The 15,493-nt window shown below is 34.8% G+C and overlaps 2 protein-coding genes across 3 annotated transcripts; one reads left to right on the top strand and one right to left on the bottom strand.

The window, feature by feature from the left end:
- Positions 1-231: 231 nt before the first annotated feature.
- LOC132269191 (uncharacterized) lies at positions 232-6,626 on the top strand. Of its 2 annotated transcripts, XM_059770282.1 has the most exons (9): positions 232-386; positions 619-784; positions 1,402-1,487; positions 1,865-1,977; positions 2,373-2,438; positions 5,183-5,292; positions 5,374-5,439; positions 5,729-5,761; positions 6,022-6,626. In XM_059770282.1, the coding sequence occupies exons 1-9, from the start codon at positions 292-294 to the stop codon at positions 6,472-6,474; spliced, it is 1,188 nt and encodes a 395-aa protein (XP_059626265.1). In that variant the 5' UTR covers positions 232-291; the 3' UTR covers positions 6,475-6,626. The 2 variants fall into 2 exon arrangements, with proteins under 2 accessions (XP_059626265.1, XP_059626266.1); XM_059770283.1 differs by lacking the exon at positions 5,729-5,761.
- Positions 6,627-7,034: 408 nt separating this feature from the next.
- On the bottom strand, positions 7,035-7,664 carry LOC132269656 (ylmG homolog protein 1-2, chloroplastic-like). The gene has a single exon (XM_059770907.1). It carries the CDS (start codon positions 7,662-7,664, stop codon positions 7,035-7,037), a length of 630 nt encoding a protein of 209 aa, XP_059626890.1.
- Between the last annotated feature and the right edge of the window lie 7,829 nt (positions 7,665-15,493).

The following is a 15,493-nucleotide window of genomic DNA, read 5'->3' as shown; positions in this document are numbered from 1 at the left end:
AAAATTATAATTATTAAACTTGCTTCCTAATTTTTTACTTTAAAAATATTAAAAGCATAACAAATTAATAAACATAATTTTACTTTATATTTTAACTTTAGGAATAAAAATTATGATTTTACTTTTGAAAGTAAAAATGAGAAAGTGAAAGCGTCAGTAAACTGCCCTTAACAAACAGGCCCTAATATAAGTCATTTTTTAATTCCCGCGCTTCTTCATATGTCACGAGGGCATAGGACTAGAAGAGAGGAGAAAAAAAAACAAGAGAGGACAGCGAAGGCAGAGGAAGAGATGTGTGGGAGGGCTCGTTGTACTGTCAGAGCCGACGATATCCCTAGGGCTTGCCACCTCAACGGCCGCCCCCTCCGTTCTGTCAATATGGACCGGTAACCTCCCTCGTCTCTCTCTATATGTATACGTTATACACACATATCTATCTATATACACATCACATTTGCAACAACTGATTCTACCGACTAGGGCTTTGATTAATTGACGGTAGAGTATAGACTCAGTGCAGTGTATACAAACATTTCTTTCCGTTTATTGTAAAATAGAAGGGTTTGAACTGTGTCAATTATGGCTCCTTTTGAACGCTTAATTTGGGTGAAATATTAGGTATCGGCCATCTTATAATGTCTCACCAGGATCAAATCTGCCGGTTGTTCGGAGAGAAGATGGTTCTGATGGCCAAGGTGGTACTGGTGCCGTTCTACACTGCATGAAATGGGGGCTTATTCCCACTTTCACCAAGAAAAATGAGAAACCCGATCATTATAAGATGGTAATGGCTATGATTGACTATTCACACTCAATAACGTCACATGAACGAATCTAAATTTAATTTCAAAGGCTTCCACAACTATTCATGATTTGAAGCACACTATTATGATGATTGCTACTTCTTATTGGTTTTATTTTACCACCATCATCATCATCATCTAAGCCATCAGTTAGTTATGCAATTCATCTAATTTCTAAATGAAGTGAATTTGTTCAAATTTATGAAAGGAGAGAGGAGGAGTTATGGTTGAGCCTTGCCCGTCATCTTAGTAAAAGCCCCAATTTGGGATCATTTTACAGTTTTACTGTTATTTATTTCTTGTTTCCCCATTTATTTTTTTCGAGGAAAAATACTATCTTAAAACGGGGTTTGCTTCATTTAATATTGACCTTGAAAGTCAAAATTAATTGTTTAAAGAGTTTGACTATTGTATGTTATTTTTATTTTATATTGCCCAATTTCACTTTTTTCTGGCTAGAGATTTACTTTATGTAAATGGCACTCATATACTGTTTGTACATATGGATATGGTTGGGTTAGCTTACAGCGACACTAAAACTGTGCAATCTATGCTGTTGAAAAAATTTCAGCTGTCTAATCTCTGTTCTAAATTGCAGTTCAATGCTCGGTCTGAGTCAATATGTGAGAAGGCTTCTTTTCGGCGTCTTGTTCCAAACAACCGGTGCCTAGTGGCTGTCGAAGGGTACATGTTGTATAATGGTTTTTATGTGAAGTTGTGTGCTCTTTCACACTGTTGGAGCAACATATTTCCTTAAATCACTGACATTAACTTCTGAGTTTTCCACGATTCCGTAGAAGTCTTTATGTCTGTATAATTTTCTAAATATGGAACATCTGTACTCATATATGGCAGGGGTCGGTGGTGAATATTCTATTTTCCCCCAGATGGAGTATACCAAAGGCTATTAGTTTGTCTATAGTTGTTGCTTATTACTGTTTTGGGTGAACACCTAGCTGCAAAAGATGCCACTTTTCTTTCTGTATATTATCTTTATGTTCAGTTATTTTTGTATTCCTTCAAATGTTTTTAGCTATAATGGGACTTGGATCTCTGTTCAGATTCTATGAATGGAAAAAAGATGGGTCAAAAAAACAACCCTACTACATTAATTTCAAGGATGGTCGACCCCTTCTATTAGCTGCTCTTTATGATTCTTGGAAAAATTCTGAAGGTGAACCACCTTTGTTTGATTCTCGTTTATCAGATATGTTTGCAACTTGCAATTTTGTAATGAAGTATGGTTATTTCTCTAAAAAAAATTCCTCAGTTTTCGTTGTTTTCCTGTCTCATTTTGTAGCTGGTCTGGTTACTTTTATTTAGACATGTAATTTTACCCTAAAAATATTTTGACTTGAAATGCTTTTGAGTAGATTATAGTACCTGCGGCTGTTAATCTCCATTCTTTAGGTTGCTCTGTTTGTTGATTTGTGCCTTAGTAGTATAATATCTGGACAATTATTTCTACTAATTTCCTATTAACTCGTATTGTTATTTGAAGGACTAATACTTGGTTTATAATTTTATATATTTTGGACTACCATATAACTAATTCATTCTTTCCTGCAGGAGAGATTCTTTATACCTTCACCATCTTGACAACTTCTTCATCATCAGCTTTAGGATGGCTTCATGGTTAGTATTGTTTGTTTTGTTGATTCACATTGTAGATCTTAATTTTATAGTCAGCATTTAAAGATGTTCTACGGTGTATATAATCATTTTATGGCTAGAAGATCAATTTGATGGCACTCTTACATGATCATGTTCAATTTTGTAGTATAATGATCATGTGCAATTTTGTAGTATAATGATTGTACTATGCAACAGAAGGGGAAAGTTGCAAAGAGGAATTGTGGCACCTCTTTAAGGCACCAGTAGACTGCTCAGGAGACCAATTCAAATGTTGAAAGGCACAAAAATGAAAAACATATATTGTGAAACTTTTTTTGGTTGTGTTTGTTGTTGGTTCCTGAAATATCAAGTAGCCACAATATCACATGTGAGGCATCGAAAGCAACATGAAAGATGACTTATGCTTTATTTATTTATTTTTCTGAATGGGATGCTTTTATAAAACTAAACAATAAAATACAAGAAAAAAAAAAGTGTCATACCCCCTTAAATACTTACAGAAATGGGTTTTTCCATTTCCAATAGAGGCCAAACAACACAGAAAGAAAACTGCAAGACAATAAGAGAGTAACAAAACTAACAGGTCAAGCAAATTCAACTTATTAAAATGTAAAGCATCCCAAATTATAGCATTTGCTGCAGCTAGCTATTATTTGGGATGTTTTATTTATACTTGTATCCTGGGCTACAATGCAGTATTACTCTCGTCGAATGAACATCTATACTTAAAGATGCAGCAGGATTTCAATCCTAGAAACAATCCATTGCCAGCTGGAACTGAATCGAATTTGAAAGTAATTTCTATGCGACAGTAGTTGAGTGTCAGATATAGCAAATATTCTGGAGAAGTTTAATGTATTAAATGTGTTTCCTTCAAACTAATCTGCGCTTTCTGGCCTCGCTTATATTTATTCTGATTAAATTTATCCTATGGTACTATACTACTATAGTACCATAGCTTTTATATTTTTATTTCTAAATAATAATATTTACATTGTATTATGAGAATTACCACTTTTATATAGATGAGCAGTAATTAGGAAAATTTTCTTATTACTATTGCGTAATTTCTGGAAATATCCACCATTTAACTCCTAAATTTGAGAATTTAGTATGGAATTTTGATTGTATGCTTTACTATTTGCCGCTCCTCTTCTTGTTCTCTTGCCTTTAATCCACATGCTTTGCCTTTACACTTCCCACAAACATGGGGTTTAGTATTACTTTGCTTCTCTTGTTAACTATTGATTACTGTTTTGTAGTTGGCCCATGATGTTATGAATATTATACTGTTTTATATAGATAACACGAGAGATGCTTGAAAGAAATAAACCAAGCAATAGCTACAGGAAGATTCTGAATAGAGCTCGTACAACTTTAGATCGCCTGATAAAATTTATCTTTATAGCAATCTATAAATTAATAATGAATGGCATGTTGGCTCACATGGGCAAGGATATGAAACATATATATAATTATGCTACATCTAGAATGAAGATTTGAAGGCGTTAGTGGGTAGTTATGTAGTAGTTATGTCTTTTACTAATTTGTTGGTGGAGTGGGGTAGTTATTTAGAAGTGGAATGGATAGTTATGTGAGTTTCACTATTTTGTAGGAGATTTGGGGGTAGTTTTATTAGTTTACAAAGTATTTTAAATAACAGGTTCCAGCAAAGGAGGGGGGAAGTTTGTTTGTAATCTGATCATACATCTTGGAGGCTGGTTTCCCTCTAAGTAAACCATCTATGTATCTTGGAGGCTGGTTTCCCTTGAAGTAAACCATCTATGTATATTATCTTTCTTTTCCTTTATTGCTTTTTCTCTTTCCCAGCCCTTTATTACCAGACCTATAATTCGTTCTTTGACAAATGAACTAACAAACTACCACTGAGAATTACTCTTTAAGAATTAAGCTGGAAATTGTTATGCGACCCAGGAAGTTTGTTCTTTGTTTCCTTAAACAGTATCGGAGAAACAAAACTGGATTTATCCTTACTCATCTTATAAAAATGTGGACAATCCAAAAAGGTTTCAGGTGCTAAAATAGTGTATAAAGCCTAATCATCACATGCTGCAGATGATCACTTTCTTCACAGCATAATATCGTACAAGTAGAAAGATAGAAAGTGCTTAGTTGTGCAACTAGGATTAACTAGGGAAAAATAAAATACTACTACTGTTTATTTATGTGATGGAGGATGCTTTTCAGTTCGAAAAATCGAAATCGAACAAGACGGGTGGGGCCCACAGCCTTGTTCTGTTTAGATTTTCGGTCTGCATATCACTGTTCTTATGTGATTGATAATTCATATGACTTGTTCAAAACTATTCATAATTTTGTTATCTAATATTATACAGAATAAGTCATTTATATATTTTCTTTATTTATTTTTCGAATTCTGGACTTAAATGTTACAAAAAGTGTTCATGCAGCTGGTTGATGGTCAGGTTAACAGTTTAACACACTGCTAAGCAATAAAGATGGATGATGAATGTCTTCTATGACTGACTTTTGTTTTTGGCTGTTAAGTCATAACTACCTTTGACCTTTACATTAGAAAATGCAAATTTGCTGTTTTCACAAGTATAACACGTGAATTTGCTAATTTCTTTTATTCCCCATTTGACATTTAGAGTGGAAAATGTAATTTTTACAGTTTCATTTCTGTAAGGTTTTTTTTATTGCATTATATCTGCCATATTTAAACTCTTTTTGCTCATCATTTCATTCATCTGCTATTACAGACAGGATGCCAGTTATTCTGGGTGGCAAGGAATCTTCTGATGCATGGCTAATTGGTTCTTCGTCTTCCAAATTTGATACTTTACTTAAACCATATGAAGAGCCGGATTTGGTAAGAGCTTTCTAAAAATAAGAAACAACAGATGTTTTCACATGACATTTACTACTACATTGGTTGAAACTTTGATTTCAGGTATGGTACCCAGTGACACCTGCAATGGGCAAGCCTTCTTTTGATGGACCAGAGTGCATAAAGGAGGTGTGTCTAGTTGGTTCCTCGGTTTCTTCTAATGATCTTTAGTCCTTAAAGAGTGATGATAGGCTCTCTGTTTCGGAGACACCGAGCCCCGGACACTGGCGGTTTCTTCTTCTAATAATCCTTAGTCCTTAAAGAATGATTATAGGCTCTTTGATTCGGAGGCATCAAACATCAGACAGTGGGGGTTGTGGATCCCATGCCCTGCACTGTCTCTGGTGGGTCTTTCCTAATCGGAGAGCAACTAATTTTCTATTCTTATGTTCACAATTTGAAGTATACCCTTTGGCAGGACAGAAGTCTTGACTGCAATCAACAACAGGTGGTCAGTGTTGGTTGCAATATTACGTATAGACATGAATATTTTTGTGATATTGCATCAACAGTAACATTTTTTGAAAAATATATTTTATCAACCAATCAAGTTTGTGGTATCTAATTTGTACAATTAGTGTTTGCCACTTGACTGACTTCATGTCTGAAAACCAGAAGCTGCTCACAATGGAAGCGGATGCCATAATTTATTTCTAATTCATTCCCTTTTGAAGATGACTTTTGTGTGCTGATGACCACCATGTTTTGCAGATACAACTGAAAATTGAGAAGAAGAATTCAATTTCAAAATTTTTCTCAAAGAAAGAAATTGATGATGAAAAGGTGTTGAAGCCACAAGTTGGAAGTGCTAATGAAGAGCACAACAGAACCAGTCAACTAAAAAGCTTGAAAGAGGAACCTGAAACTCGGGATATGGCAGGAAAACCATCCTCCACCAGCCCATTAATAAGTTTGAAAAAGGAACCTGAAACTCAACACAACACAGACTATCCATCTTCTACCGGGGAATGCAATTATAATTCAGAACCTAAGACAGCTGGGAATCCCCAAATCAAGCGGGACCTTGAGGAGCTTTCAGCTGATACAAAGGCATCTATTGATGACACCAAGAAGCTTTGCACAAGTCCAGTCAGAAAGAAGGGAAACTTTGGGGGTGCTGGTGATAAACAACCAACTCTATTTTCTTATTTCGGAAAACGATAGTCACATTCCCTGCATGTTATTAATATGAAACAAAACAGCTGTTGTTGTATGAAATAACTCACCCATATCATGTAAATTTTGAACTTTGAACTGCCAAACATGGTTTCCTGTTCAAATTATGTTCTATTTTAAAATGCACAATGTTTGTTTCATCTCTTTGGTCATTTGTATCCTCCTACATGTTTTAAGGTTAAGTGCTGCAATCAATTGTTGTGTAAATGTCACATCAAACGAAAAAAAATACTAAAATAAAGTACTAGCAGAAGTTTTCTCAAAAGAAAAATTCAAAATTGAGAAGTGATTGAAACAAACTTCATATGATTATCACATCCATCTAAATTCCTTCTAGGAAAAAAAAAAAAAAAATTACAATTTCATATGATTGAAACAAACTTTATTACGAGACTATCACATCCATCTAAATTCCTCCTAGGAAAAAAAAACCAAACAAACAAATCTATAATTCTTGATATAAATACCGGCATACAAGAGCAGAGCAAGAGCACCGGCATACACGAGCAAGAGCAGCCATTTATTGATTCCACTGGGAATTTTGTTGTTTAGTTTAAGGTAGGAGTAGGAACATTGAGAAGGGAGGCAAGCATACCCAACGCCATGAAAGCGAAAAGGGTGCTGATATCCAAACCAAAGATGGGTGGAATCATAATCCTGAAAAGACTCATAAAGGGGTCGCACAAGTCCCGGATTGCCGAAAACGGCTGGCGTTCCCAGGGAATGTTTGGGAACCAACCGAGCCAACACCTAACCATCAAAATCTCACTGTAAAGGCTCAGAAATTTCGCCGCCCCCGCCGCAAGCGCGGGAAGCAGCGGTTCCAAGCGCCACACTAATCTCTTCTGGAGGCTGCCAATCATGGCCGACTCTGCGTGACTAGTGAAGAACGATCCTGAAACTGGTACAGCCTTTGTCAACATCGAGTCGTGATCATGAGTTGGGCTGTTTGAAGAATAATATGGGGTTTTGGGGATTAACTTAGAGGAGGGGGAATATGAGGAGGTAAAAACGCTAGCCCTAGACTTTTTGAGGGATAGATTAAAGGGTTTTGATCTTGCAGCAGGGGGTGAGGGAAGAGAGAGAGCGCTAGGGTTTCGGTACAGGAGGTGCTTTCGAGAGGGGTGGATCGGAGGACAGGTAATGGGGATTCGGAGGTTTAGGGTTTGGGACGCCATGTCCATGAGAGAGTGGTATAGTAGGTCTTTTAGTTTGAGCTCATTTTATAGGTTCCCAAATAAGAAATGGGTTGGATCCAAGAGAAGAAGACACATTGAAAACAAAATTTTTTGGATTTGAATTTGGAACCAATTGAATTTGAAAGGAACGCATATATATATATATATATATATATATATATATATTAGTTTGGATGTAGGATGGGATTTGGAATGAAAATAATATTATTGTTTTATTTTTATGAAAATAATAAATAAAATATTTATTTTAAAATATGATTATATAAATATGAAATTGTAAAATGATAAAAAATAAAAATAAAAACTTAAATTTTCAAAATGTCCTACTGTAAAAATTTGTCTAATTGCTTATAAATATCTTAAATAAATATTTTTGAATTATTTTTATAATATAACTAAAGGTAGGAGCATATTTGCTCTGCGCTAAGCAACTATATATCTTGTAATTTTTAGTTTACATGTGTAAAAAAATGAAAGCAGGAATATACATAAAAATGGGGCATTTTAATTTATTTATATTATAAGAATACTTGTCACTTTATTTTTACATAAAAACTTGAATTATTACTCTGACACTCTCTAGTTTGTCTTATTGATAGGGTGATAAAACTTAATCGATTTTTGAATAATCACACCTTTGTTAGTTTTAACATTTTAAAATGATTGTGAAATGTCTAAATTACCCCCTTATTATTTAATTAATTTTTAATATAAAATATCATATTTATTAAATTACTTAAATGCCCATAACAACCCCCCCCCCCCCCTCTTGCATCTTCCAACCCATTCTCCCTGCAAATTCCCCTTTCTGATCTTTCATTGGCCCGTGATAAAATTATTTTTTCAGGTGGGAGGCCTAATAAGCCGCTAAGGGCGAGGAGCATGTGGGGGTGCAGAAGGCTAGTACGAGGAGGCGATCGGTGGTGGAGGGTGACAATATGGACAACTACGGCCTCAGGTGGCTGGTGGCGGTGATGAGGTTGACGAGCGCATATATATATTTTATGTATATACCTTCTCCAACTTTTCAAAATTGTCGACTTTAAGTGGCACCCAGCCGTGAATGGCTTCACCGAGCGCTGAGCAAAACGGGCCAACCGACCCAATCAACTCGTTCCTAGACTCACTCAACTGGCTCCCACCGAATCCAACTCGCTCCCAGACTCACTCAACTCGCTCTCACTCAATCCAACTGGCTTATCTTCTTCTCCAATTCTACCCCAACCCACCTGACTCTGAATCACTTTCCCGATCTTAAACCCCGAGAACAACCGTGACTGCCACCAGAAACTCACCGCCTCCTCCGTCATCCACAGCGGCGATGAACACTTCCTCCACACAAGAGCTAGATGGCGATGGCAGCAGTGAGTGGAGAAGATGAGGTGGAGAGGAGATAGATGGTGGAGGTGGCTGCGACAGTGGGGTGGCAGCGATGTTGGGTGGAGAGGAGAGAGGAAGAAGGGATATGAGAGGGATGGTGGTTGTGGCTGCGATGGTGGGTGCAGAGAGAGAGGGGCTTTCTGTCTGTGATTTAGGTTTTTATTAAACTAAGACAATATGGGTCTTCTGGGTCTCCATGATCGGCGGGGAGAGAGAGCATGGAATAATTTGGGTTTGTTTTTTAGATCTATACACGTGTGTGTACACACACATGTATAAATAATATTTTGGTTCATTAAAATAAGTGAAGGTTAAAACGATAATTTTATAATTTAAATACTAAATTAATTTAAAATTGTATTAAAGTCAATTTATATTATGTCAGACCACTAATTAGTGTTATTGTTCATTTTAGTAACATGTAAGAGTGTTGTTGTTCAAAAAAGATTAAATTTTATTTAATTATCAGTAAGACAAACTATAAAAAGGGTTATGTAATTAACCCTAAAAACTTTGAACACACCATAAAGTAGTTGGTAAGTATTGCCTTTGAAAATTGATAACTTCGTACTGTCAATTAAAAGTTTGACTTATTCAACAAGAATCAAACCATTTAGTAGGTAGCAAATATTACTCCGTATCAAAGAAAGAAAAAGAAAAAAGAAAAAGAAAAAAGGGAAAAAAATTAAATAAGATCTTCAACATTAGAAGCATCGGAAAATTGAACGCCTTTGTTTGTTTATGTCTCGCAACCAACTCATCACATACCTTTAATACTAGATATAAATACCACCGGCATACAAGAGCAGACAGAGCAGAGCAAGAGCAACCATTTATTGATTCCACTCAGAATTTTATTCTTTAGTTTAGGGTAGGAGTAGGAACATTGATGAGAAGGGAGGCAAGCATACCCAACGCTATGAAAGCGATAAGGGTGCTGATATAGAAACTGTGTATGGGTGGAACAATAATCCTGAAAAGACTCAAAAATGGGTCGCACAGGTCCCGGAACGCCGAGAAGGGCTGGCGTTCCCAGGGAATGTTTGGGAACCAACCCAGAGAAATCCGAACCATCAATATCTCACTGTAGAGACTCAGAAACTTCGCCATTCCCGCCGCAAGCACGGGAAGCAACGGTTCCAAGCGGAACACTAATTTCTTCTGGACGCTGTCAAGCATGGCCGACTCTGCCAGGAAAGATCCTGAAACTGGTATAGCCTTTGTCGACATGGTTGAGATTGAGTCGTGATCACGAGTTGGGTTGTTTAAACAATAATGTGGGGTTTTGGTGATTGACGCAGAGGAGGAGGAATTGGTAAAAACGCTAGACCTATACGTTTTGAGAATTATTGGCTCCAGAGAGGGTTTGTACTGAACCGATAGAGAAAAGGATTTTGATCTTGCAGCAGCAGGGGGTGATGGAAGAGAGAAAAAGCTAGGGTTTCGGGAGAGGAGGTGCTTTCGAGACGAAGGAAGAGAAAGAGGGGTGGTTTGGAGGGCACAGAACGGTAGAGGGGATTCGGAAGTTTAGGGTTTGGGACGCCATGCCGTGAGAGAATGAATGTAGTAGGTAGGTCTTCACGCTCGTCCTTAATTCTGTAGTTTGAGACCGTTTTATACAGCCGCCGGATTGGATCCAAAGGAAAACATATTGGAAACAAAATCTTTGATTTTTGGGATTTGGTTTTGGAAAAGGAATTGGGATTTTCTTGAATTCTTTTTTTTTTTTTTAAATAAAAAACCAGAAAATAGATATTTGAAAGGAAATAAGTACATAAAATTACTTTCCGAAAAAAAAAAATAAGTACATAAAATTATTTGAATATTAGTTTTTCATTAAAAAATTATTTGAATATTAGTTTTTCATTAAAAAATTATTTTTGAAAATCAATTTAAATAATATTACCTCGAAAAATTTATACTGAACAATTTTTTGAAAATAGTAACACCCTTGGTTTTGTTTTTTTTTTTTTGTTTGAAAGTTGAAACGAATATTATATAAAAAAGAGAAACTGTACAGCCCAAAGCTAGCCTATAGCTAACCATAGAACAGGCCCAAATAATAGCCCACTCAACATGCCCAAATACAACAGCCCAAAAGAGCAAACGAAGAGACCAACTGATCCCCAAAGTGAAAAGCAAAAAACCGTTACAGGGTTTGCGGACATTCCGGTAATGAAGGAGCAAAACTCCATCTTCAGGGTACATGGTCCGGCGGTTTGGCCGGAGGAACGGATCACAGAGGACGGGAGATCCCATTCCGCTGCTATTCTCGGGGCATTGAGGGAATCTGATATTGAAGATGATAGGAGCTTGGCCTTGATTGCATCCAAATTTTGGTGGAGTAGGAAATTGGCTGAGAGGGATTTCTACTTGTAAATACGACGGTTCCGCTCCATCAAGATGTGATAAACCAAGGCTGCCAAACTCAATTTGGAGACTGAGTTGCTATGAAATTTGAAGATGTCTTTCCAATGGTGAGATGCTCAATGTTTGAGCTCGATGCATGGGGATGGGTTGATGTGAAACCCACAATGTGCTTGTTGAAATACCCAACGTGAGTAACACCCTTGTTTCGTCTACAATTATTAATGATTATTCTATTTTGTTTTTTTATACATATAATATTATATTTATATATGTATATATATATATTTATATAATATATATATATATATATATATATATATAGTAAGCTTTTATCAAAAAGAATTTTTTCTCTTTTTTTTTTTTCTTTTCTTTTCTTTGTGGACTGTTTTGCAACAGTTGGTTTCAATTACCTAAGAGTGAAAGTAATTTCTCATTTCTAAAGACACGTTTCTTTGTCACATCTCTCCAACGATTATGTGACTTATCTCTCTCTTTTTAAATAAAAGATGAATAATGTTTGTCTATTTTTCGATGAGTAAAATTTTAAGCTCTAAATTTAAAAGAGGAAAAATTAATATATTTTAATTATAAATTTAAAATAAATACATGCCATTCTATCACTGTGTTATGTTTGATGGTGAAAAAAAAAAAAAAAAAAAAAATCTACGTTTTCATAGAGACTCATAAAGAAAATGCTACTATTAGATTGCTCCCATAGAGGTGGCGCTCTTAGTAATTATATCCATCTATTGATCGAAATACCATCAAGAAAAGCCAGTTTTGTATCTTCACTTTTCATTTAAAAGAATGATGGTCAGCCTTATTTGTCTAATGCTTTGTTTGATTGGAGGGAAGCATTGAGATGATGCATGAATAAAACTTTACGTGTTTGATGGGAGAAAAGGAAAATAAGGAGGAAACTCATTTTTTTTATCCTTCCCTTTTTGTTTTTCTATCCATCCAATTATAGAGGAAGGGAGGAGAGGGAAACTGAATAACTACCTCTGTTTTTTTAATTTTAAATTTTAACATTTTCAAAAAATAAAAAGTTAATTTGTTGTAGTGAATTGTCGGACCTATTTATTTTAATTGGTATATATTTATCCAACAAATAAGGGAGTAGGACTCTCCACTTACTTGTATTTTAATTGGTATATATTTATCCAACAAATAAGGGAGTAGGACTCTCCACTTACTTGTATTGTATATAAATAACCGATTAGTAATTCACTCTAACAAATTGGTGCAAGTATACTCTTCAAAAAAATTCAAATGAATATCTACTTTTTATTATTTTATAAAGTGAGAGTATATTGATAAAATATATATAAAAACTCACTTTCCCTTTCTTTCAACCAAACATAAATTAGGAAAAATACCTTACCTTCCTTAGGGATTCCTCATCTGTCAGTCCTCCTATCTCTCCCATACATTTTCCATCTATCTAACCAAAAGAAGCAAAAAGTACTATGTAAATTATTGTGAAGATGTGGACCCAGAGCGAAAAGTACTATGTAAATAAGGGTAGTTATGCTATTATAAATTAAGAAATTGTACATTAATGAATTCAAAACTTTCTTGTCATTTACTTCAAAATAAAATGATAAATTTAGTACAATTGAAGAAAAGTGCAATTATAAAAGATTATAAATAAAAGGAAGTATGGTATGATGTACAGAGTTTTTTTTTTATACTAATTTTTTATTATGGAAAGAGATGGAGGATTCAATTTTATTAAAGAGTATGACGGAAGACCCTAATTTATTGAAGCATATTTTAGAAGGTTGAAAAGTTCAAGAAACTAAAACTTGAAGCATATTTTAGAAGGTTGAGAAGTTCAAGAAACTAAAACTTAAACCATAGATCATAATCATAAGGACTTAAGGAGGATACTATATAAAGGGGTCACAATTGTAACCCCTCGCTGGGCAGTCAAACTTCAAAATAAATTACTTACTACTATTGAATTTAATAACTAGGCATATGGTATGCATATTCCAGCATATTCAGACTATATAAATTAAATTAAAAAATAAAATAGAAAGTTTATAGAAGATCAAAGATGTTTGCACCTCACGCTGCAGACAAGTATCGACGGAGAAAGCCTTCACAAAATGTAACAAAGCAGTAACTAGGTTTCAAATCCACAGAAATCACCAAACAAAAACTCTCAAAATACTCGCGAATGAGTTTCTTGCTGATTTTCTAAGTTATGCCGCCAATAAAAATGGATCATCCACTCACAAGGGCGGATCTAGGATTTCTCAATGGGGTGGGCTAAATCAAAATATATCTAAGTCTAAATATAAAGTTACAAACATATATATATATATATATATGTATGATATATGTGTTGGGATTTATATGCCCTGGCATAGCAAATTCGTATCTGGATTGTATTGACATATGTTCCTAACATATCTGAAATATTTATGATTTATATAATTGGTGAATTCAATGTATTATGTTTCGATTCACTATGAAATTGATAGTGTCCATGTAATTACAAGAAATATTTATATATATGTATGTGATGGCAATCAATGCATGATATATAAATAGTAATTATATATTGTTCATAGTCGGTAATTATGGATGGACTCATAATTAATTAAGACTTGAACTGGATCCGCGTTAGGTTGAGATATATTGCGAGAGCCGTCGTATGCAATTACTCCCTATCACCGTCATGGCATTTGACTCTTAAGCATGAGAAAAGTATAGACTCTTTTATTAATTAATAATTATTTTGATTTGTTCGGCGGATTCTTCGTGATCCTTAGACCGACACTTCGGGTAGTTATGTAATTAATAGTTAGAGGGTTATATTTTCAATATTTGCATCATTGCTACTTGTATTTATTTTGTATTGATTATGGTTGATCACAAAGTAAATTCGAAGGACTTCGTATGATTTTAGACAAAATGATTTACTATATATTTATTTATTAAATTATTATTTTTGTCGAACAAATGTTTTATTGTGATCGAGCCAGAAATAATCAAAGGTACCAAAATAAATATATTAATTAAGTAGTCGGATTGATGGCATTATTTATCCGATAACTAATTATGCATAGAGGGGTCAAAGTGCAACATTGACTTAGAGGTTATTTATTATTTAATTGGAGTTCAATTAATTTCTTTTAGTGGAGTAGAAATTAATTTATGAATTAATTTAATTGAGTCCATGGACCGGGCCAATCATTAATTCATTGTAGCCAATAAAATAATAGGCCCAATGGATTCTCACTCATAGCCCAACTTGATATTGGAATCATATTAGATTTGAGACATGTGAATTAGAGATTGAGAAGGATTAGTTGTTTCCTTTTCTTTACCTTTATGTTGCCTATAAATATACATGGTCTATGTATATTTTGGGGGTGATTTTTAATGAGAAGGAAAAAGGAATTTATTTTCTCTCTCTAGAAAATTAGGGTTTATGGTCTCATCTAATGGAGGCTCCCACAAGCCTAGTTTTCCAAGGTAATTCATGGAGGCTTATGAGTGATTCCTAAAGGCAAAATAATTACCAAGAAGATGGAGATCCAAGGAGAAGGCATCTTGCTAAGGGATCTACAATAAGTGAGAACATTCACTTTAGAGGAAAGTTTTAAAGGTTTACTCAGACCTTTGATGTAAGTATTCAATCCATTAATTGAATGATACATCATATTAATATTTTTGCATAAAACTTGTCTCTATGTGATGAATCAAGATCTATGAATCGAAATCCCTCGAAAAGTTTTTAAAACTTGCACGTTTCCCAACAGATGTTAGTATCATATTGGATTAGTAAAGTAAATTATGAATATATAATATTAATTATTATCTCTATCTGTAACTTTGGGTGCATTAGAGCTTTCCATTTCATTGTTGTACACTTCCGAGATCCAATGCATGAAACAAGCCAACTCAGAGCTTTCCATTCATTGTTGTACACTTCCGAGATCCAATGTATTAAACAAGCCAAAAGCTTACAACCCTATCGTTGGTTCACCGTTGTCATACACTTTTGTGCCCCCAATCTCTCTCCATATATCTCTCTCTACAAG

The sequence above is a fragment of the Cornus florida genome, unplaced genomic scaffold (assembly GCF_030987335.1).
Source record: "Cornus florida cultivar Cherokee Brave unplaced genomic scaffold, ASM3098733v1 CherokeeBrave_3.0.0_Hap2_Chr08, whole genome shotgun sequence".
NCBI classification, from domain to species: domain Eukaryota; kingdom Viridiplantae; phylum Streptophyta; class Magnoliopsida; order Cornales; family Cornaceae; genus Cornus; species Cornus florida.
The sequence above is the reverse complement of the archived record's forward strand: the minus strand, read 5'-3'. Positions and strand labels throughout refer to the sequence as shown.

Coding starts and splice junctions, on each gene's coding strand:
- LOC132269656 (XM_059770907.1), bottom strand. CDS start 7,664: ATGGCGTCCCAAACCCTAAACCTCCGAATCCCCATTACCTGTCCTCCG.
- LOC132269191 (XM_059770282.1), top strand. CDS start 292: ATGTGTGGGAGGGCTCGTTGTACTGTCAGAGCCGACGATATCCCTAGG. Junction 1,488..1,864: donor TGCCTAGTGGCTGTCGAAGG/GTACATGTTGTA, acceptor ATCTCTGTTCAG/ATTCTATGAATGGAAAAAAG. Junction 1,978..2,372: donor TTCTTGGAAAAATTCTGAAG/GTGAACCACCTT, acceptor TCTTTCCTGCAG/GAGAGATTCTTTATACCTTC.